This window comes from Plectropomus leopardus, chromosome 18, assembly GCF_026936395.1.
Source record: "Plectropomus leopardus strain MGB_pleo_1.0 chromosome 18, ASM2693639v1, whole genome shotgun sequence".
In the NCBI taxonomy this organism is placed as follows: domain Eukaryota; kingdom Metazoa; phylum Chordata; class Actinopteri; order Perciformes; family Serranidae; genus Plectropomus; species Plectropomus leopardus.
In genome coordinates, this window is record NC_142193.1 from 4859767 (window position 1) to 4883291 (window position 23525).

Here is a 23525-nt window from a genome sequence, read left to right on the forward strand (position 1 = left end):
GTTAATAATATTTTTTAAATAAAAGAACATTTAGCCATCACCTTCTCCTCTCCTCTCTCTCCATTTCTGTCAGACAGCCGCAGCTTCATCATCGGCTGCTGCGCAGTGTTTTTCTGCATCTGAGCAGGAAAATCTGTTGAAGTCCAGCATATTTAGGATCAATTTCTCTGGTCATAATGTCCAGTTAAAATATTTCCCTCTGCAAATATGAAGGTCTCACAGAGTGTTTTAATAGCAAGGAAGCATCTCAGTGTCCACACTGAATAGGCTATATTAAATATACACTAACATCATGTAAATAAACCTCTGTGGGATATCAGCTGTGTGCATAACATCATATTTAAGATGTAATCACATAAAAGACAGGTGAGAACTTGTTGACTTCCTATGTGTATTATTTGGAAAGCACACATTCATCGTGATATTTACTGGAAATGAGATACAATAGAGCCAAGGTGTGTTATTATCAGACAGTCTCAGTGTGTGCGCTGTGTGGTTCAGATTCAGATCATTGATTAATGCACAAGTTTATGGGTTGGCCAGTGTATTAGTTACGGGCCAGGCCAGGCCTGACCCAAAGAATCATTGATTGTATTGTAAATTAAAAAAAACAAAGGCATATATAAATGGATAAAAAAAATGCAGCTTTGTGTGATGCCAAACCACTAACAATAAAATTATCCTAGAACTTCGTCAGTGTTAGATTTGTCACACACAAGGTGATGGGAAATTAAATTAATTTCGTCATGTGACTGTGTCAAGGGTCACTTTATGTAGGGTAACCTGTCTGCTCCTGGCAATGCATGAAAATAACTGGAGAAGGGGTCGGTATCGTCCATATTTTTGATTTGGCGCTCACGCCGCTAGTTAGCTAGTGCAGAGCTGTCAGAGTTTTCTGACACCCCTTTGGCCTCACCCACGAAACACATCATCTCTGTATACAAACAGGAATTTGGTCTATTCTCCCAGTACTCAGCAAACTTTTGTTATTTGTTACTTTATTATGCAGCAAACAATAGTGGAAATTTAAACAATGTTTTATCATCCAATTTTTTTTGAGTGGATAAAACTATGGCTCTAAATATTGCAAAAACCAAATCCATAATTCTGTGATGTAGTTACAAACTCTCACCTAGATGGACGCTGTGTCTGTATTTGGCCAATGAACAAATTCAACAGGTTGAAAAGCTAAAGTGTTGAGCGTAATAGTAGATAGTCGACTCTCATCATGGGTAGTACATATAGACACCATTGTCAGGAAAATGGGAATTTGCATCTCCATAAAAAGAAAATGCCATCGTATGTTCCAGGGCATATTCGGGGGCAAGTAGTTAAATCTTTAATTTTAACCCACCTGGACTATTGCTCATCTGTATGGTCCTCAGCATCAAAAGGTGTGCTGACGAAACTACAAATTGTCACGGAGCAGCTGGACTTGTCCTACATTGTTCCATAAGAATAAAAACGGATAGCATACACGGTAAACTCTTCTATCCTGTCCTTTAACCCTCTGGTGCATAGCGGTCACTGCAGTGGACAGCTACTAAAACGTCATTTTCCCTTTAAGGCATTGGTTTCTATGGTGGAAATGCATATCAGCCTCTAGAGTGCTCTCTGCTGCCATACTCCATTGAGGTCAATTCAGTGGTCAGCCGGTGTAACTGCAAGTAAATTTCCTCTGAATCCAAGATGGCCGACAAACAGCCACCCCTGCCGACCACTGCTGGCATAACCTGTCAATCCTTCTATGCTGGAAGAGCCCCACTGGTAAAAAAAAATATGATGATATACAGTAACATCTAAGAAAGAATATTATCTGTTTGGAATATGAAATTTTTATGTCCAATATGTAGAAAATTACGATTAACCATGTGTCCAATGAAGTGGACATCATGCATCACCCAGTATATTTTTTAACACAAGTCATATAATTGCTTCACTGTTTCTTGTGACTGTTTTGGTTATAAGTCAGTATATAATTGTTATATTTATAAGCTATTCATTTAAAATATAACTTTTTTGTGCAGATTAGCTATAGTTTGTTACTATAATAATTATTTTATCATATTTTGTAGACTTCAAATGCAGCAAAGAATAAGGCAGCCTACAGAATAGTCCAGGAAATTCCGTCCAGCTCCAGTGATGATGAGGACAGTGATGATGAGTGTAGTAACAACAGTGATGATGAGTGGCTGCCAGAGAAGAACAGAGACATAGGTGCTGAGGATGATGGAGATACAGACAGTCAGGATGCAGAAAGTGAGGATGATGAGGGGCAGGATGCAGAGGAAGGTCAGCATGATCAGGGAGCTGTGGAAGATGGGCACATGGCACCTGACCATACTTAAGCCCGCAAAAATATCTGGAAAGTCCACGACAATGACTTTGATGGAGACTTGCCTCCTTTTCTAGGAGAGTGGAAATTGAATGTGGAGGGAAGAGATCCCATAGATTTCTTCAGACATCTGTTTCCAGCCGATCTCATTGATGATATAGTGCACAACACCAACTTGTATGCTCTCCAGAAAGGGAAAGAAAATCTAGCAGTGACAGGAGAAGAAATGCAGATTTTTTTAGGGATCAACCTGATCATGGGGTACATTCGGTATCCTAGGGCACGAATGTACTGGTCTAGTGAGGATGGCCTTCGTCTTGGAATAATTGCCAATGCCATGTCTGTAAACAGATATGAGCAAATCCTGAGATACCTGCACTTTGTGGATAACTTGACTTACCAGCCAGAGAACACAGATAGGCTCTTCAAAATAAGACCATTGCTAAGCGCACTTCAGGAGACATTCAAGGCAGCAGCAGACCCTGAGGAATTTCAGTCAGTTGATGAACAGATCATTCCTTTCAAAGGCCTACTGTCCATCAAACAGTACATACCAAAAAAGCCCAAACCCTGGGGAGTGAGTGTGGGTGAGGGCAGGAACCTCAGGCTATATGAATAGATTCGAAGTGTACCAAGGCTCTGCAAGTAGTGGTCCCATCAGTGGATTGGGAATGGCTGGAGATGTGGTGATGTGTCTTTGTGATGACATAAAACACAAAAATCACAAGGTGTTTTTTGATAACTTCTTCTGCAGCATTCCACTCATCGAGGCCTTGAAAGACCAAGGCATCTATGGCACAGGTACATGCAGAGCAAACAGGCTGAAGGGAGCAAATCAGAAACTCAAGAGTGAAAAACAACTGAAAGAAATGGGCAGAGGAGCTTGCTCTGTTGTCAGCAATAATGCAAACATCACTTTCACACGTTGGCTCGACAGTTCAGTCATCCACATGGTCTCGTCCTGTGCTGGCCAGTCCCCTGAAGATGTTGCCAACAGATGGGTCAAGAAGGAAAAAACGGTGATGATGGTCCAAAAACCCTTCTCTGTGGCCCTTTACAATCAACACATGGGTGGGGTTGATCTCGTTGACCAATGTCTGGCAATGTACCCCCACAGACGTCGAAACAAGAGGTGGTACATCTGAGTGTTTTTTCATATTTTGGATGTGACCATTGTAAATGCCTGGCGCCTCTACCTGATGTCTGGTTTGGAAAAGATGAGACTCCTCCTCTTCAAAGCTTCTGTGGCTTGTGCACTGATAAATAGTGGCACCCTCCAGCGAAGCAAAAGAGGAAGACCCAGTGGGACCCCACAACCCGTGAAACGGAGAGCAGTCACCAAAGTAGCCCGTGAGGTCAGGTTTGGCACAGGATATCACTGGCCCCAACTCACCGAGGTGAAAAATGCAAACAGATGCCATGATGCTGCATGTACACGGAAGACCAAATACATCTGCATGCAATGTTGTGTGCCACTGTGCCCTGGATGCTTTGTGAACTTTCATACAGCCTAGATGTGATGAACACAGAAGTGATCAGAGATGCAGAGACTAAAATGTCAGTTCGTGTTCTCTTCCCACATGCTAACATAAGGGCTTGGTAATACTGTCCTGCATCCTTATAGAACTGTGGAGACTCACAATAATGTTTCTCCTGTTGGAGATGGTTTGACACATTCAAGTGTAAGATTCACGGCTATGAGTGTCATTGGTTTTCTTATTCAAGCCTAAACATCGTGCCTATACAATGTTGAAATTTTCAGAAAATTGTTGAAATGTTTTTCAAAGCATAAAAAGAAACAAGTGTTTGTATATTTACAATAGAACACAAGTTAATTCATTTTTACAGTAAGTTCACAATGTTTTATATTGAGTGCTCAGGCGCATGTAGTCCACTGGATTGGACATGTCTGCAACTTCATGAAAAAATCATATTTTTGGAAAAAAAAAGTTGAACTTTTTTTTTCATGTCCTGAGAAGAACAAAAACACTTTAGAAAAAAATCTTGACCAAGGCTTTCGTAATTCATGCATCAGAAGAAAAGGCTTATATAAGCACAGTCACATCCTGCGATAATAGCATTTATTCCACAAAAGTTTTTACACAGTCAATGACCACAGGTGGCACTTTTGACAGACATTTCACCAGAACAGCAAGTTTTGGTAATCATGTTACCTTGCCTAAAATCCAATGCTTCGATAAGGACACTCATTTATTGTGCCATCAAGTATGGGAATATCTGCCCCCTTTACATACACCAATCCAATAGTAAATCCTTATTTCCACATGTAGACAGCAGTGGATCAGTGGTCCTGCATTTGTCACAACTTGTTCTTGTTCTCTGATGGCCTCTGTGGCTAATTCATGGAGTGATCACAAGACTATTTATATTGAGTGTGCATCACTATTGATGTTTCAGTGAACTTCTTAGACCACTTAATGTAACATAAACTGAGGTACATAGATGTGGCGGAATTCAGGTAGAACAGATATGTTTACACAGTGTCTTTTGTGATCCATCTAATAATCACACACATGCCTGTGTACACGATATGATAGAATATGACCCTGATTGTTGTTCAGATTCTGCTGTGAGGCCTGTTGTTAATATTTGTTTGAAATTCAAATTTAAAAACTTTTCAGATAAAATAAACCAAAAGGATGAGCAAAAAAGCAAGTCACTGAAACATGCCACTGAATGCACCAGTGGCTTGTTTTGGAGTCATTCGAATCTGTAAATGTATTGAGACAACAGTGTGTTGAGATAAAAGTAGAAACAATACTTTGTATGCTAATGTACTTTTAAAAGCAAGTGCTGTGGTACTTTAGCTCAAGTTATAATTTGACTCAGCGACATTCACTTGTTTGTAGTAATATTTGACCAGGAATAACTGTGCTTTGACTTAAGTAATAGACTTGAGTACTCTGTCCACCATTGGACTTAGTCGTGGACTCTCCATTTTCCAAATGTTATTGAACTGAATGGATCACATTCTGATAGTAAAAGAAGTCATTTCATGGGTGCTGTGTGCATAGAGTGTATGTGAGGATGAACAACGCATCTCTACTTTTTTCCACTGAACAGAAAATCTAAAATATCCGGGTAATCGTTACATCTAAATAACAGCTCACAGCATCCAGCTTCCACGTGCATTTTGCTTTAGAAAATGCACGTTATACTAAAGACATAAATCTTTACCTGCTTCCTCAAAGAGATACTTATCTTTAGCCTTTAACATTCTCTTCATTAAGGAATAATTTCCAAATTACCCATCAACCCATTACACTTTTTATTTCTGAAAACACATTGTTTTTATTTATTTATTTAATTATAGCATTTATTAATTAATTTCTAATATTTTTATTCCCAGCTCTCATTAAGTTTTTCCTTTGTCCCCCCAGATGGCCATTAGAAACTGCAATTTTAGACACTGAACAAAAGACACAATAGATTATGTATTTTGAAGCACTTCAGCAGACTTTTATTTGTGTGTTATTTCTGTGAGGGCCTCCCCTGCTGGAGCTCATTCCGCAGTGACGGTCTCAGTGGAGGAGCTCACCACCTGCCCATCCACCACCTCCTCTACGATCTTGATGACTTTGGTTGTTTTGCTGCTGGTGGATGAGCCACTGCAGGAGATAAACAAACATCACTGTCAGGATTTTATTCACAATTATTATTCTTTTTAAGCTGCTTATAATATTCAGAAACAATCACCCTTTAGATGTTTATTTTAGTAAATGTACAGAAAAAGATCTGTAACTTAAGAAGAGACAAAGACATAATTTAAAGTGATATTTACGGGCTAATTATATCAAGGGAAATGCATTAATGACACAGGAACAAGTCTTTAATAGACATTTCCAGGTTTTTGTCTTTTTTTTTTCTTTCACAGGTTTACAAAGGCAGATATATAATCAAAGAAAATGAAATCATTTCTGGAAATCCAACCCCCCACCCATCCAAAAAAACTACATTTGACCCCTGTTTAATCTCCCAATGAGTGGACCAAACTCTTAGCTGAAAAACTAAAGAAATAAATACACAAATAATTTTAAAAATTTTCTTTTTGTCACCTTCATTTGATGTTTTAGATTCGAGTGTAAAAATAGTTTGGCCATATGCAGAAATTATCAGCTCACTGTCAATCAAATTCTTCAGTCAAATATAATGGATACGCTTTAACATGATTTTAGACAAACTGAGAACAGGGTTCCGAATAGTCACCTAGTCACCCAAGGGTCACCTACATTTCTAGCTTCTCGAGAACATTTTTGACTCATCTTTAATTTCTGAGCTTGTTGTCAGATGGCAGCGTCTACCTGCGGAACATTTATCCTTCAGGTTTACTCTGTAAATAACCATTTAAATCTCTCACCCGCCGCTGCCACTGCCGCTGCCACTGCCGCTGCCACTGGCACTAAAGCTGCTGCTGGTGCTGAAGCTGCTGCTGCTCCTACCACCGCCACCGCCCTCTCCGTCCAGCAGCCTCCTGTACTCGGCAATCTCCATCTCCAGTCTGGTCTTGATGTCAAGCAGCATCTGGTACTCCTGGCTCTGTCTTTCCATGTCGGCTCTCATCTGCACCAGCTGCTCCTCCAGACTGTTGATCTGCAACTGGTAACCCGACAGCTGCATGGCATAGCGGTTCTCAGTTTCAGCCAGAGTGCCCTCCAGTGACATTTTCTGTAGGAGGGAGAAGAAAGAGCTTGTTCAGTTTGTTTATTTCCTCACAAAGAGACAGTAGATGTAAAAAAGGAGAAATGATAAGATGTTCACCATGCTAAGCTGGGACTGCAGCTCAATCTCCAGGGCCTGCAGTGTTCTCTTGAGGTCTGTGATCTCTGTTTTGGACGTCTGGATGGTTTGTGTGTCGACAGTAACTTCTTGTTTCAGTGCATCTGCCTGAAGAGAGGACACAAATCACAGTATGGTCATTACAGACTGCATATTTAGTTATCCAAAGGTATCAAGTAACTCACTACATTGTAATCGGTTTGATCTTCTTCTTTTACTATTTTCTCCTCTACATTTATGTGACAGTTGTAGAGACACTGTGAAGTCTGTGTGATCAGACTGGGAGTCTTCAGCTGTGCTAGCAGCCCTGTGAGGCTGTGCTGAGACACAGCACTGCTTTAAGCTGAATGCTAGTGTTTGGGACATTTCAGTCTGGAGCAAAATGGTGAATCAGTGGGCTAGCTTTGGCTAAAAATCATGTCCTTACCCTTTGATTGAACCAAGCCTCCAGTTCTTTGTTGTTTTTGGCGGCAAGTTGTTCATATTCTTCTCTGGCCTCCTCCATCAGCTTAGCAAGGTCCACACCTTGAGAGGCATCCACTTCCACGTTCACCTGGCCACTCATCTGATCTTTCATTGCCAGCAGCTCCTGCAGACGACAAGGAGACAAATGAAAACCAGAAGAGTTTAGTGACTCACATTTGAACACAAACATGTTCTGCTGAAAAAGCATTGACTCATTTTTTACCCCAGTGCCGGACACACTCAATATGATCTAAGATCCCACTGACCTCCTCGTGGTTCTTCTTGAGGAAGATCAGCTCTTCCTTCAGACCCTCGATCTGCATCTCCAGGTCGCTGCGGCCCATAGTCAGCTCATCCAGGAGCCTCCTCAGCCCAGCAATGTCAGACTCCACTGACAAACGCATGGCCAGCTCATTCTCATACCTGCACAGAAGAAGCGCTTTTTTCTGAATGTGTTCTTCCATAAAATCGATCAGAGCAGGCAAAGGATGCAAAGAGGCTGCTGGGGCCCCTCTGTTTTTGTTCTCATACTTCTTTGATTGTTTGTTTGTTTCTTATTTTTCTCTTAAGTGTTTGTGCAGCAAAAATTATAATATGAAAGCTCATGTATTTGGAATGTGAATTGCAAAATCCACTCGCCATGCAGACACAAAAAATGACACTCATTGATGTTAAGGTGGCACTGTAACAATCAACTATATGTTTCAGCAAAAATCTCAAAAGCAGCTTGGCTTACAGTCGAAATTCCATACCTTATTTATCTTTCAATTTATCTGCGTCTTTGCGCCAATGGTCTTTGTATCTGACAAGTTTCAAAATTTTCTCTAAATCCTGCCTTTCCAAACTCACCCTAAGCCGGGAGGATCATCAACAGACATTGCTGATCCAGAGTTATCAATAAAATGTCTATACTTCAGTCTGTTTTGAAGTTAATTATTTTTAAACATTTCAGACATCATAAATTCAAAATGGCTTCTGCAGTTTTAACCTAACTTGATGCACATGTGCAGAGTCCTTGTCTACATTTGTAAACAGTTCATATTCCAAACTTCCAAAAATCCTAATCATAATAAAATCATAATAAAAAAAATAATTAACAATTATCATCCACTTAATTGTGACGTTTCTGTAGTTTGTTCTGAAGCCCATCACTCTTTATCTTGAAGAATATGCAAAATCAAAAAACATCTGTATTTTCACAGGTTGTAATTCAAATGCTAGCACATTTGAATTGGTTGAATTTGAATTGGTTTAAATTGACGCAGGTATTCTTCCAATTCTACATATTTCATGTTTCAAATGGTATTTGGATCGGTTTAACGGTGAGCCCTCAGTGACATTCAGTATCTTGTTGTAATTTGCATCGTGTGCACAAAATTTTGTTTTTAATCTATCACCCAAATATCACCAAAATATCTGACAATAGAACAGAAACCAGCCGGTTGGTGTGTTAAATTGTAAATTGTTGCAATTTTTTCCTTTTACTTTTGTAACTTCCCTCTGTCTGCTGTCTCCCTCTGAGGCTGGTTTGGCTCCCTGGCCTTAGAGCCTCTGGGCGGGGTCGAAGAGGATGTTGGGAAACTACCTGCAACTGTTTTTTTTTCCCATTTCTGCCCATCTGTTGTGAAGTCTAATGTTTTAAAAGTTGATGTGTCATATCCTATGCTACTACGTGAATTTCCAAACTGAAATGCCATGTTTCCTGTGACAAATCTCAAATTCCATATAAATTTAATTTCTTTCAATTCATATTTCATCCTGTCAGAACATGTTATGACTTATAATATTAGCTGATTTCCCCACTAGGTGAGAGATAATGTAATTGTCTTGTTATGCAAAAATGACAAGTTCAAAGCACACTTGTGCCCTGTTGCAGGTAATCTCAATCTTTATATTTTCCAGGATAACTTCTGACATTTTTCATTTTGCAATGTATCAGCATACAGTGATGACCATCATGAATGACTTTAAGAGAGGAGATTGGCTTCTTCTCAATTAAAAAAGGAACAAGCATTTAAATGCTTGTAATACGCTTTGACCCCAATAAATGCCTCTTAAGGCTTTAATCAATGAATTAATTCACTTACTTGACCCTGAAGTCATCAGCAGCCAGCTTGGCATTGTCAATGGCGAGGTAGATGCCACCGTTGACTCTGGTAGCGTCCTGAATCTGGGAGATAAAAAAAAAAGAAAAGCAGGAAACATACTTTCAGCTTTTTATTGTTGTTTTGCACAATGAGAGAAATGTCAGCTATTGTGTTACATTTGATGGTAAATCCATTGATATTTGTATGAAGTCACACTTGTGCTCTATTTTCTATTTTATTATTCTCTATTTTGTTGAAAATGCCTGAGCATTCTGCATTGAAATGTACTTTTGTTTGCAGTTTCAGCAGTTCTCCTGCAAGACAGGCATTAGACTTTACTTCTATGACTAAACATATTGTGGAATAAACACCAAATGACAAATTATTCCAATAATAGCAGGAATATAATACTGAAAAATGCCTGTATAGTTCAAAAGCTGATAATAACAGATACTTACAGTGTGCTGATTCAAAAATTTTCCCTTTTGATCAAATTCAGGTTAAATTCAGGCATAATAGAAACTGTTTGGTGACGGTGATGACACGTAGACCATTAACCTGAACCTTCCTTTTGTTGTTGGATGGTCACATTACTAAATGTCACAGGTGAGCCTACCTTTCCCTGCAGTTCTGCGATGATTTTGAAGAAGTGGCTGTAGTCTCTGGCAGAGGGGGAGGTCTTTTTCTCCAAGAATTCCCTGATCATCCTCTCCAGCTCAGCATTGGCCGCCTCCAGCTTGCGGACCTTCTCCAGGTAGGCAGCCAGGCGGTCGTTCAGGTTCTGCATGGTGGCCTTCTCGTTGGCAGAGATGTCAATGCAGCCACCGCCACCAGCGGCGAAGGCAGACCCGCCGCCACCACCAGCACCGAATCCATACCCTCCTGCACCTCCTGAGCTACCGAAGCTGAAGCCATAGCTACCTCCACTACCTCGGCCACCACCGCTGCTGCCAAACAGGGTGGCACCAGAGGACATTCTTACTGCTTGAGACACACCAGGCAGGCTGCGTGCATAACTTGTACCACCTCTACTGACTCCACTTTTAAACGACATGCTGCTAGCATTGGTGTACATTTTGAGCGGTGATGACAGTAAAGTAGTCTATCTGCTTCAGCTGAAAAGGAGAAAGTGAAGAGTTCAGAGAGCATCTGACTTTTTATATTGTATTCCGAGTTTCTGAGAAGGAGGAGTACAAGTTGCAAAACATGTCAAAATCAAACCAACCCTGGGAGGAGACACCTGTCCTAGTTTGACTCATGTTAATTGTCCCTGGGTGTGCCTGAGAAATGTGAAATCCACCCATCACCTGAAAGTTCACTGTATGATTTACATGCAGAGGCATCAGCACGCAAACATTTCACATCAAAAGAATTAAGAGTTTATCGATAATTAGGCGCTGCAGGGTGAGTTCAGAAATGAATAACATTTTGATTTAAGGATCACTCCCAGAAGGAAAAACCACATTTAATTGATTGGCAGTTAAAAAAAAAAAAAAAACTTCGTCTGAATGACCTTAATATGTTGTTACAGTTATTATTTTAGGTTATTATATCGGTTATTGTTTGGTGAAGCAGGAGCCACAGTGCTTAAAGGATAAGCCGCTTGTTTGATCAGAACAAGTTTTAGTCGGCTGGACCTAAGAAAACAGAGCTGACATAAGCAGAAACCAAAGATGTTGTGTTTAGATCTGTACAATCCAAGACGGAGTCAAAATTCAGGAGTGAAAAGGAGCCCGTTAAAATTCTGAAAATGTCTACCTTGCATGTGGAATTCAAAACAACTGAAGTAAAAGAGGAATTATTGTAGGGCTGCAACTAACGATTGTTTTTTTTTTTTTTTATTGATCAATCTATTTTTTTTATTGATTGATTTTTTTTTATTATTACTCTATTGATATAACTATGACTTCACCAAAAATAACATTTTAAAAATTTTCATTTCAATTTCAATATTTAAATCATCTTCTATCATGACAGAGTATACACTGCAGGGCATTATTCCCCAATAAAAAATAGCCCAGTCTTAACTGGTAATCTGTGTTTTACAGTCTGATATAAAGTCTCTCCAAAGTGAAAATTAGACAAGAGCTTGTTTCATTTCAGTACAAGGAATGTAGTGCAATCTATGGCTGTGCAGGCGCTTGCACGACTTCATAAATGAGTGGAATTTGTGCTTTTAAATACAGAAACAGAACTTATAGCAGCAGGCAGCGACGCAGCAGTGACGTAACAATAACACTGTATGTGTGAACTCCACACAAATGAAACACAATGCTGCTTGGCGAGGCTGATGTCTCGCAGTCATGATGCGCGGTGTGTGAAACAATTTCACTATAATATATCCATGGTGAACAGGTCGCATGTGTTATGTAAATCAACGTATTTACAGAATAAATTACGCCGACATGTCGCCCCAGCCCTAGATTATTGTACATAAAGGTGCTGTTCAGTTTTCTAAATCATTATTAGATCCATTCTACAGTCTCAACTCATTTCTGAACACTCCTGGCCAAGAACATTCAGCTTTGGAAGAGAAAGATATTTGGTGACAAAAACTGTCAACCTATCCAAGTGATCCCTGTCTCTTACCTAAGTGCATGCTTTGATGGTCTCCAGTCTTCTACAACCCTGAACAGGATCATGAGACAGGCTGGCTAAATAAAAACATCCAGACTTCGACAAAATGTTTTAGTTTGTGGACTCCGGAGACGTTGCAAGTCAGAGCGCTGTCTGAAACTATGACCATGATTCATAGCAATTGAAATATATTATGTTAAATTATGACATTTCAACATAGTTTGGTGTGAGTTTTTTTTACACACAAAATAGTCTGAGTGTGATAATGTATTGCTGTTGCATGCAGCCTCGGGCCTTTAAGAGTTGCTTATTGATGCATGCAGCCAAAAATCTCAACTGCGGGGTAGAAAATGACTTGGACAGTTGGCACTGCTTCCATACTGTGTGGCCCATAGAGAAGGCATATTACAGACTTCTGCCAGCTAATTCCAGTTTAGCCTACTGCTTAGTGTAATGGGGATAAATTGATTTAATCATGCACTCTCTTTACTTTTCAGATGTTATTGGACTGAGTGGATCAAATTCCGAGAGATAAATTAGTTATTTCGTGGGTGTTGTGACCACAGACTCTGTGTAAAGATGGACATGTCTCCACTTGCTCCCACTGTAGAAAAAATAAGCCAAAATATCTGTGCAACAGCCACTTCTCGATCTAGAAGAGCTCGCAGCCTCCAGCTCCCACATGCATTTTTCTTTAGATAATGTAAATTTTCTAGTTTAGCTCTTCATTACATAAGTACTTGAACATGCTAATGGTTAACTTGTAAAAATGGAATGTTCATGTTGATCATATGTGTGCTAAACTGGCTCAAAAGATTACGCTTTCTCCTCAGATTGTTTAAGCACCAAAGTTATGACAACATTTAATGATGCTGTGCTGGAAAGTCTGATCAGAAACAGAATGGCATCCTGGGTCAACACTCTCGCTGTCTAGTACAAATCTAAAATTAAAACACTAGTTAAATCTGCTATGAAGGTGATTGGCAACCATCTCTTAATCTTTCAACGAAAGTAATCAATCAGGCACACAGTATTCTGAAGGAACCTGCCCATATTCTTCACTCCAAATATGAAGTATTACCTTTAGGGAGACTCTATAGGGTGCACTACAGGCCAGTCTGGAAGCTAACATTGCCCTGGTTGACTCATCAAAAAGCCTTATGGGGATTTTCCATAGAATTTTGGATCATTGCAAAAAATAAGCTCTGTGGTGAGCAAATGTTTCCGATACTACATTTTGTTTAGCAAGATAATCTTCAAAAATTAACACTGTGCAATTTCATATTTTTGAAGCCTAAATGCAATCACCAAAGTAAAAAGCTAATGCTAGGCTTAAACAAATGACACACGGTTGCCTTGATGTTCTGTTGCTGTCAGTATGTATTTTTTATGATTATGTATCTTTTACAATTATTTTATATCTCTGTGTCTGCCTTATGTTAGCCTCTATCTACTCATATAAAAGTCTTTGTTCTTGCAAGTTATGTTGGACATATGGTAACACATTTCCTATTTACACGTTGGGAAGGTGCCAGAAAGTCTACTACAACATTTCTGAGAAGTAATGCTTGGGATTTACTCCTGACGTAGTGGTGATTGATAGGTACCACATGTGTTCCCTCTGTGCCAGTTCATCTTGTCCTCCCCGTGAGCAAACGTCCCAGCATTTTTGCATATTGATTCCTCGTGTATGACCTTCATGACCAATTTCCAGACCTGTGAGCTTTGCCTGATCCTTCTGTACTGATGTCGTGAGTTTTTGATTCCTGTGTACCGACTTTGGACTGCAATAAAGACCACGATTCTGCCTATTCTGCCTACCTATTCTGCCATCTTCCGAGTGCTGTTGCATTACTGTGTCCACCTGCCTGTGAGTTTGTGAGAAAACCCCAAATCAGAAAACAGAAGCTCCAATAAGAAAACACAAGATTAACTTCTAATAGGTTGAGTTTTTCTGACTTGCCTTTAACAACAAAGTAAATTAAAACACTAACATGCCAAGTGGGAGTTTTTGTCTTTTTTTGTCCCAGCACAAAAGAAGTTCTCATGCTGAAAAAGAATCTTTGTTACTATTACTGGTACTGACCTGCTATGATTATTTAAAAAAAATATTAGGTTGCTTTAATTATATGGTGAAAAAAACTTTCTCTCTTTTTTTTTCCCTTCAAAAGTTAGGGTAAATATATAATCTAGCTGGTATTTAAAGGGTTAAAATTCTGGAATTGATTAAAATTTTGGATTTCATGATCAGGACTGATGCCAAATTAAAAAATGTAAGCAGTAAAAGTTTTCAGTACATAGTTTTTGTATAGCAATTTGCAAAAGCAAACAGGAAATTGCCATTTTTGTCCACAAACATGCTAAGTAGGAGTCTTTATGTGTTTCTGTCACTGCACAGAAAAGTAATGATGCATAATTATCATTGATAATGCTAATTATTGACACACAATTAGCTGCAATTATGGTTAAAAAATAAATCAGGTAGCATGTATTATATGGTAAAAAAAAAAAATAGATTTTATTTTTTAGATTTAATGCTTTTCTCACTTTATAAATCATTAGCATTATGTGATCTAACAGGCATTTAAAGGGTTAAAATTCTGAATTTGAATGAAATTTTGGTTTTCATGACCAGGACTGATGCAAATTAAAAAAATCAAGTTGGTGAAAGTGAAAAAATCTTTAAATATATATTGCTTTTATAGCATTTTGGGAATGCAAACAGGGGGTGGCCATTTTTGGCCATGAACACGCTGAGTGGCAGTTTTATCCACAAAAAAAAATTATTATAATCAGTGTTGTTGTTAGTAAGTTACATATCTCAGACTATGCTATGACAGTTTTTTCCAGTTAGTAACTCACTAAAATGACATGCATAGCACAATTATTTAAACTGACACACAGAGAGCAAAACCTCAAGTCTCTAAAACTCTAAACACATTTTCTGCTTAACACACATTTTGCAATTCAAAATAGCACTTTTTAAATGCACTGAACATGGTTCTCTGCATAAGACGCAATAATCTGACATAAAGTCACATGTTTGCCATTTCGAAACACCGTCATTCAAAATGACACAACATGAGCTAACTGGCCAATATATGTGTCACCTGGCTGGCACGTGCAGAGGGGGGGGGGCGGAGGGTGCTGGAGCACCTGCCCCTTTTCCTCTCGATGCCCAAAGTGCCCTTTTGTCGAGTATGTGTGTGTGTATGTGGTTGCCCTCGGTCGGTCACATGATCCACGTAAACGTGCCCACACTTCGTCACTCACCGCCCAGACGTGGGCCAGACGTGCCCGGACGTGCCCAGTGGAGCCCTGTTCCTTCGCGCTGCTAATTATTTAACAGCTGATAGCCCAATGACTCCGGTGAGTAGGATGTGCAGCGATATTTGTTTGTGCACATCTGGTGTATTCTTTCATAGAAAGATGACTGACGAAGTAAAGTGAGCATGAGCAAGTGAGTGTGTGCAACTGAGTCTGCACACACTCACCTCTCATGAATGATAGCCGAGTTAATGACACATGCTGAGTCAGGCTTCTTTTTGTTTCTTTTTGTTTCTTTTGTCTTTGGCCGAGTGCATTAGAGAGATGTATAATTTTACTGTCAGTTGCAGTGGGTTTCCTGTGTTTGTAGAGGCAATGAGGCATAGGCTATACTGTATGTTATTTCAGTAAAACTATGCAATGTAGCCTACATATACAACAATAACAAGAAAAAGAATTAGAAGAATTTGAATTGTGATTTTCTCAACCTCTTGTTTAAACATATCAGTACACTACTTGTTTCTAGTTGTATACACACAAACTAAATATATTATGCATTAGCATAAAATGTAGTTTTATAAACTTTTATAACTTTGCTGTCAGTCAAACTGAATGAAAGCCCAAATACATCTAAATACATGATTTTTATATCATTAGATTCATTTTTACTTAATTACTAGTGCTGCGAATCAGCACCATGGAGCAATTTCATGTTGGTTATAGAGTATATGCCTTGAGAAGGTGTGAAATGTCACTCTGTGTGTGTGTGTGTGTGTGTGTGTTTTATGTGCATCAGATTGTAGTTCATCTTCGTCATATTTCATTCTGCAGAGATGCCTCGCAAGGAGAGGACAGTGATGTATGTTGAGTCCATGTTACATTCTTTATGAATATAGGTTGCTACCATTTAACCAGCTATACTGTAAGGTATGCTTCTCTATGGTGCTTTAAATACGTGCTCCATGTGCCCCGTTTAAACTTTGAGCACCTGCCCCTTCAAAGGTGTCTGCACGGCCCTGCCACCTGGCCAAACACCTCAATGGTTAATTGTTACCTCTTCAATCAGGAAGTAAGCACTATAAAAATGCCAGGGGTCACCAGGGTTAGAGGTAGGGGTAGCCCTATATTTTTGTTTTTTTATTTTTCTGAAGGACTGAGACACGCAACCATGGTGGAGGAAGGGGCGAAATGTTCACCAGGGTACAGGAAGCTGCCATTGTAAACTTGGTTTTGGAAAATAATAAAATCAGATTACGAGAAATTCAAAGCCACATCATCCAAGACAACACCATATTCAACAACATTCAACAAGTCAATCTGTCCACATTGGCTCGCATTCTCAAACGAAACCAAATCCGAATGGAACAACTTTTCAGAGAAACTCTCAAAGAAACAAAGAGCTCAGATGAGCATATGTTGATGTAAGTACAATGCTGACTGCAGTACACTACACGCAACATTGTTTCCCAGTGTACTGGATAACACCATATTGACTGATTTTTGTTCTTTGTTTTCAGGGAGTACTGGAAATGGATGCTCATGAAATCCCACATGAGTTCATCTTTATAGATGAGGCTGGGTTCAACCTAGCAAAGACCAGAAGAAGGGAAAGAAATATCATTGGCCACAGAGCCATTAGAGATGTTCCTGGCCAACGTGGTGGGAACACCACAATGTGCACTGCCATCTCCAATACGCATGGTGTCCTCCACCGTCATGCCAACCTTGGACCATACAACACAGCCCATATTCTCACATTTTTGGACAGACTCCATAACATTCTCATACCACCAGAGTGTATGCATGATGCAGACCATCAAAGAAACTGGTACGTTGTAGTATGGGACAACGGGAGCTTTCACCGTGCAGCCCCAGTCCAAAACTGGTTTGCTGACCACCCACCATTACGCGTGCAATACCTCCCACCATACTCATCATTTCTGAACCCCATAAAAGAGTTCTTTTCGGCATGGTGGTGGAACGTATACGACCAGCAGTCCTTTGTGTACATGCCTCTTGTGCAGGCTATGGAAGAGGCATGTGATGAAATTGATGTGGGTGCGATTCAGGGATGGATAGGCACTCAAGGTGCTTCTTCCCTCGATGTCTGGCAATGGAAGATATTGCCTGTGATGTGGACGAGGCGTTGTGGCCAGACCCAGCTGTGCGGCAAAATGCTGCCTAATTATTTTTCTTGCCTCTTTTTTCTATATATTTTTTCTGCACATTTTTTCTGCAATTTTCTTTTTCAGTTTACTGTTTTTTGTGAGCATATTTTGTTCACTCCAATGTAAATATATCTGCTGTGCATATGTTGCACTGACTTTTTTGGTAAAAAATAAAAAAGTAAATGTTTCAACAGCGTGTGTGTATCTGCAAATATTTCTGTGCATGTGAACAATCTGAAGAATTTTCTACAATTTGAACTATTTTAGTATTATGGCAAAGCATACTAAAGATGAGAGTACTTTTCAATATGCCCAACAGTGTTTAGTTGGTGAGACAAAAATCTGAATGAAGTGTGTGAATGAAAGTTTGATTTTGATAATGCTACAGTATATGTAGTTTTGGTTGCAGCGCTTCATTGTGCAGGATATATGAGCTATTTTGCAGTTTGGGTGTGTGGTTTTGTGAATTGTGTTAAGTATTTTGATAATATTATACTGTGCAATATTGTGATCACAGAAGCTGGTCCAACATTTTAGGGTAGGTGCAACATATGAAGGCCATGCTACGTCCTCATCTGTGGTGACATCCAATTTGTGTAATCAGTGTAGACTGTCATTTGTTTTTCTGTGTCTCACCTTGTGGTATTGTCTTTATAATATAGCTTATGATTGCGCCTGTGTGTTGTACTGTGGCCCAAGACAAATTTCTCATAGGGGACAAAGTGTATCTTAATTTTTACCTGCTTCTTCCAAAATATACTTATTTTATATACTATATACAAAATATACTTATCTTTAAGCTTTTATGAAGTATTCACTTCATAAAATAATGATTTTCACATTATACTCATTACACTTTTTTACATCTGAGGACAGATATAGTTTTTTTGTCTCTTCTGTATTTTATTCCAGACCCTCATTAAGTTTTCCTACAGCAGTTCCTGGTGGCCATTAGAGAAAGTGTAACTGCAGACACACAGAAGACACAACAGATGACATTTAATTTTGAAGCACTTCAGCAGACTTTTATTTGTGTGTTTATTTCTGTGAAGGCGTCCCCTGCTGGAGCTCAGTTCTGACTGATGGTCTCAGTGGAGCTCACCACCTTCCCATCCACCACCTCCTCTACAAAGGTGATGATTTTGGTTGATTTGGAGGAGGATGCGCCACTGCAGGAGAGAACCAAACATCACTGTCAAGGTTTTTTTTTCATTGAAATATTATTTTTGATCTGGCTGTAACATAATCAAGCCTTTAATTTTCTCACCCGCCACTTATGACTTGGCCGCCCTCTCCGTCCAGCAGCCTCCTGTACTCGGCAATCTCCATCTCCAGTCTGGTCTTGATGTCAAGCAGCATCTGGTACTCCTGGCCCTGTCTTTCCAGGTCGGCTCTCAGCTGCACCAGCTGCTCCTCCAGACTGTTGATCTGCATCTGGTAACCCGACAGCTGCATGGCATAGCGGTTCTGAGTTTCAGCCAGAGTGCCCTCCAACGCCGCTTTCTGTAGGAGGGAGAAGAAGGAGCTTGTTCAGTTTGTTTATTTCCTCACAAAGAGACAGTAGATGTAAAAAAGGAGAAATGATAAGATGTTCACCATGCTAAGCTGGGACTGCAGCTCAATCTCCAGGGCCTGCAGTGTTCTCTTGAGGTCTGTGATCTCTGTTTTGGACGTCTGGATGGTTTGTGTGTCAGCAGCAACTTCTTGATTCAGTGCTTCTGCCTGAAGAGAGGACACAAATCACAGTATGGTCATTACAGACTGCATATTTAGTTATCCAAAGGTATCAAGTAACTCACTACATTGTAATCGGTTTGATCTTCTTCTTTTACTATTTTCTCCTCTACATTTATGTGACAGTTGTAGAGACACTGTGAAGTCTGTGTGATCAGACTGGGTCTTCAGCCGTAATAGCAGCCCTGTGAGGCTGTGCTGAGACACAGCACTGCTTTAAGCTGAATGCTAGTGTTTGGGACATTTCAGTCTGGAGCAAAATGGTGAATCAGTGGGCTAGCTTTGGCTAAAAATCATGTCCTTACCCTTTGATTGAACCAAGCCTCCAGTTCTTTTTTGTTTTTGGCGGCAAGTTGTTCATAGTCTTCTCTGGCCTCCTCCATGACCTTAGCAAGGTCCACACCTTGAGAGGCGTCCACTTCCACGTTCACCTGGCCACTCATCTGATCTTTCATTGCCAGCAGCTCCTGCAGACGACAAAAAACAAAGAAAGGAGAATATGATGTATAGTCATTTCTTGATTAAGATACCCCTGGAATCTTGAAAGCAAATTTTGTTTAAATACATTTAATCTTGTTTTTTTTTTTTTTAACTCCAATGCCTGACCCGCTCAATACGATCTAAGATCCCACTGACCTCCTCGTGGTTCTTCTTGAGGAAGATCAGCTCTTCCTTCAGACCCTCGATCTGCATCTCCAGGTCGCTGCGGCTCATAGTCAGCTCGTCCAGGAGCCTCCTCAGCCCAGCAATGTCAGACTCCACTGACAAACGCATAGCCAGCTCATTCTCATACCTGCACAGAAAAAAAGTGCTTGTTTCTCAATTTGTTTGTACTACAACATAAACAACCGAAGCATGCAAAAGATGGAAACCGAGAGGGGAAAATGTGAACTTTAAAGTCTATTCGTAGCTACTAATTAATGAATAAATTCACTTACTTGACCCTGAAGTCATCAGCAGCCAGCTTGGCATTGTCAATGGAGAGGTAGATGCCACCATTGACTCTGTTAGCATCCTGGATCTGGGAGATAAAAAAAAGTAATGGTGTCAGTTTTTTTATGTTCATGCTATGATTACACTAATGCTTTAATGTGTTCCTTCTGCAAAGAGGGAGAAGAGACTGTTTTCTAAAAAACTCACTCAAAGATAGCAGCAAAAAACATGCAGTATCAATTAGGCTTTTTTTAAATGTGCTGAAATTCAAAATGCTGGTAAGCTACATAACAATTACTGCTTATTTGATTTTAAACTTTTACATCAGTTGTCAGCTACTACTTACTACTTATAATAAAATCCATTCTTGTGCAAGACAGATTTAATTACAGTGCTGTATAAAGTGACTGTGATATAAAAGGCCAAATCCACAAATGAGTCCAGTATCAGCAGCGAAATAATACTAGAAGAGGCTACAAACTTTAAAGCTGGTATTGACAGATATGCACAGTAAACTGTTTTCATAAAGGCTATCATTGTTACCAAAGTGCTGGCAGTTTTGGTGCTGTAACTCCTCATTGGATGATAGAAACTGTTTGGTGACGGTGATGATGACAGATAGAGCATAAACCTGAACCTTCCTTTTGTTGTTGGATGGTCACATGACTAAATGTCACAGGTGAGCTTACCTTTCCCTGCAGGTCTGAGATGGTTTCGAAGAAGTGGCTGTAGTCTCTGGCAGAGGGGGAGGTCTTTTTCTCCAAGAATTCCCTGATCATCCTCTCCAGCTCGGCATTGGCCGCCTCCAGCTTGCGGACCTTCTCCAGGTAGGCAGCCAGGCGGTCGTTCAGGTTCTGCATGGTGGCCTTCTCGTTGGCAGAGATGTCAATGCAGCCACCGCCACCAGCGGCGAAGGCAGACCCGCCGCCAACACCAGCACTGAATCCATACCCTCCTGCACCTCCTGAGCTACCGAAGCTAAAGCCATAGCTACCTCCACTACCTCGGCCACCACCGCTGCTGCCAAACAGGGTGCTACCAGAAGAGATTCTTGCTGCTTGAGACACACCAGGCAGGCTGCGTGCATAACTTGTACCACCTCTACTGACTCCACTTTTAAACGACATGCTGCTAGCATTGGTGTACATTTTGAGCGGTGATGACAGTAAAGTAGTCTATCTGCTTCAGCTGAAAAGGAGAAAGTGAAAAGCTCTCAGAGCAGTTGAATTTTATACACTACACAGAGTTTCTGAGAAGGAGGAGGGAGCCTAGGAGGGAAGGATCGCAAGCTCGTGCCAACCCTGGGAGGAGACACCTTGTACTTGTATGACTCAGTAGGTTAATTTTCTGACAGTGTGACCTGCGGATTTACATGCAGAGGCATCTTCATGCAAACATTTCACATTGAAAGGAATGAGAGCACAAGAAGTACTGCAGGGCGTGTTCAGATATGGATGACATTTAGATTTGATGATTACTCCCAGACTAAAACCCACATTCAATAAGTTCAACAGTTTTTGCAAATGCAGGTAAGTCTTAGCAGCAGGCTATTGTGTATTAAAGCTGAAGCAACAAGGCTTAAAGGATAAACTGCCTCTTTGATCAAAACAAGTTTCAGTCAGCTGCCTGGTCTTAAGCAAACAAAGCTGATAATAAGCAGAAACCAAATATATTCAGTTAAGATCAATGAAACATTCAACATTCAGAGTTAAAACTCCGTTACAAAGTAAGTTTAAAAGTCTGGCAATGTTCACATGCATGAAGGATTTATACAAACCACAGCGCTCAGGAGAGATTGTTCCACTTATAGGTTACATATTTTACATTATTACCAGATCAGTTCTAGATGCTAAAATCATCTCTGAACAATCCTGGCCAAGGAGATGCAGCTTTGGAAGAGAAAGATGTTTGATGACATTGTGATTTGATGAACGGCCAAGCTGTTCAAGTGTACCCTTCCTCTCACCCAGTGCATGCTATGATGGTCTCCAATCTCTTACAAACCCAAAGAGGATAATAAGATAGGCCGGCTGGATAAAAATACCCAGACTTTTCGACAATGTTTAGTTTGCGGACTTCTGGGTAGTTGCAAATTAGGGCATTGTCTGTAACCATATTTAAACTGCAGAATCAGACTGGTGGTTTCATCAAGCTAAGGAAGATATCATCCGTGACTAAATTAGCAAAAATGGAAGCTAAAAAAAAATGCACTGGTATCATTCAAATTGTCTTTTGGGTATTTTGTTAAAGTAAGGACAGGAAACAGGAACAGAGAGAGAATGAGGAGCGAGGACAACAATCCTCGGCTAATGGACAGCACAAACAACAGGTCGAGACCTGGATATAGCATTTAAGCAGGAGCCCCGCTGATTCCAGGCATCTGCACACATGGACCCCAATTGGAGTTCAAGCACCTGCCCTTTTGGCCCAGCCCAATAATGTCAAGAGCCTTCAGCATCTCAGCTTGAATCTCATCCACATTTGGTGCCTTGCCACCGAGGAGCTTTTTGACTACCTGCCAGGAATAAAGTCCAGAGTTCCATCAAGTCCTCAGACTCGGCCTCCTCCACAGCAGACGTGATGGCCGAGTTCAGGAGTTCTTCAAAGTGCCCTTTCTACCTTTCGACAATATCCCCAGTCCAGGTCAGCAGTTCTCCTAACCTGCTGAACGCAGTCTGAGGCAACCTGGTTTTCCCTTCCTGTGGCTTTTAATGTTTTGCCAGAACTTTCTAAGCTGACAGAAAGTCCTTCCCCAAAGCCTCCTTGAACTCCTTCCACACTCATGTTCTTGCTTTAGTGACCAGCACAGCTATAGCTGTTCTGGCAAACTGGTACCAGTCTGCTACTTCAGGATACCCCTGGGCCAACCAAGCCCGGAAGGCCTTCTTCTGTAGTAAGGTAGCCTCCTTCCTCTGGTATTCACTAGCAGGTTCATAGGTCGCTGCTATGACAGACACCCCTACCATCTTTCATTTATTTTCGTTTCATTTATTTTATTGATAAGGACAACACACATTAATCAGCGTTTTCCGTTCTTTGGCAAGATGTTTTGAAACATATAAAATGGTATAATTCACATAACAATGGTAGTAGGACACAATAAAGAGAGCCACCACCAACAGGAACACCAAAGTAAACAAAACAGCTAAATATCAGTGCAAA

The 23525-nt window shown here is 40.3% G+C and overlaps 2 protein-coding genes and 1 pseudogene across 2 annotated transcripts; 1 reads left to right on the plus strand and 2 right to left on the minus strand.

The window, feature by feature from the left end:
- Positions 1-5786: 5786 nt before the first annotated feature.
- On the minus strand, positions 5787-10816 carry LOC121940217 (keratin, type I cytoskeletal 50 kDa-like). Its single transcript, XM_088091077.1, has 7 exons — positions 10301-10816; positions 9685-9767; positions 7864-8020; positions 7560-7721; positions 7115-7240; positions 6714-7021; positions 5787-5964 (listed from the first exon to the last, which is right to left on the minus strand). Exons 1-7 carry the CDS (start codon positions 10757-10759, stop codon positions 5859-5861), a joined length of 1401 nt encoding a protein of 466 aa, XP_087947203.1. The 5' UTR covers positions 10760-10816; the 3' UTR covers positions 5787-5858.
- Positions 10817-15450: 4634 nt separating this feature from the next.
- LOC148186422 (uncharacterized) lies at positions 15451-17879 on the plus strand (annotated as a pseudogene).
- Positions 17880-18694: 815 nt separating this feature from the next.
- On the minus strand, positions 18695-21574 carry LOC121967027 (keratin, type I cytoskeletal 13-like). The gene is made up of 7 exons (XM_088091151.1): positions 21053-21574; positions 20369-20451; positions 20067-20223; positions 19736-19897; positions 19293-19418; positions 18964-19199; positions 18695-18865 (listed from the first exon to the last, which is right to left on the minus strand). Exons 1-7 carry the CDS (start codon positions 21509-21511, stop codon positions 18766-18768), a joined length of 1323 nt encoding a protein of 440 aa, XP_087947277.1. The 5' UTR covers positions 21512-21574; the 3' UTR covers positions 18695-18765.
- Positions 21575-23525: the final 1951 nt, after the last annotated feature.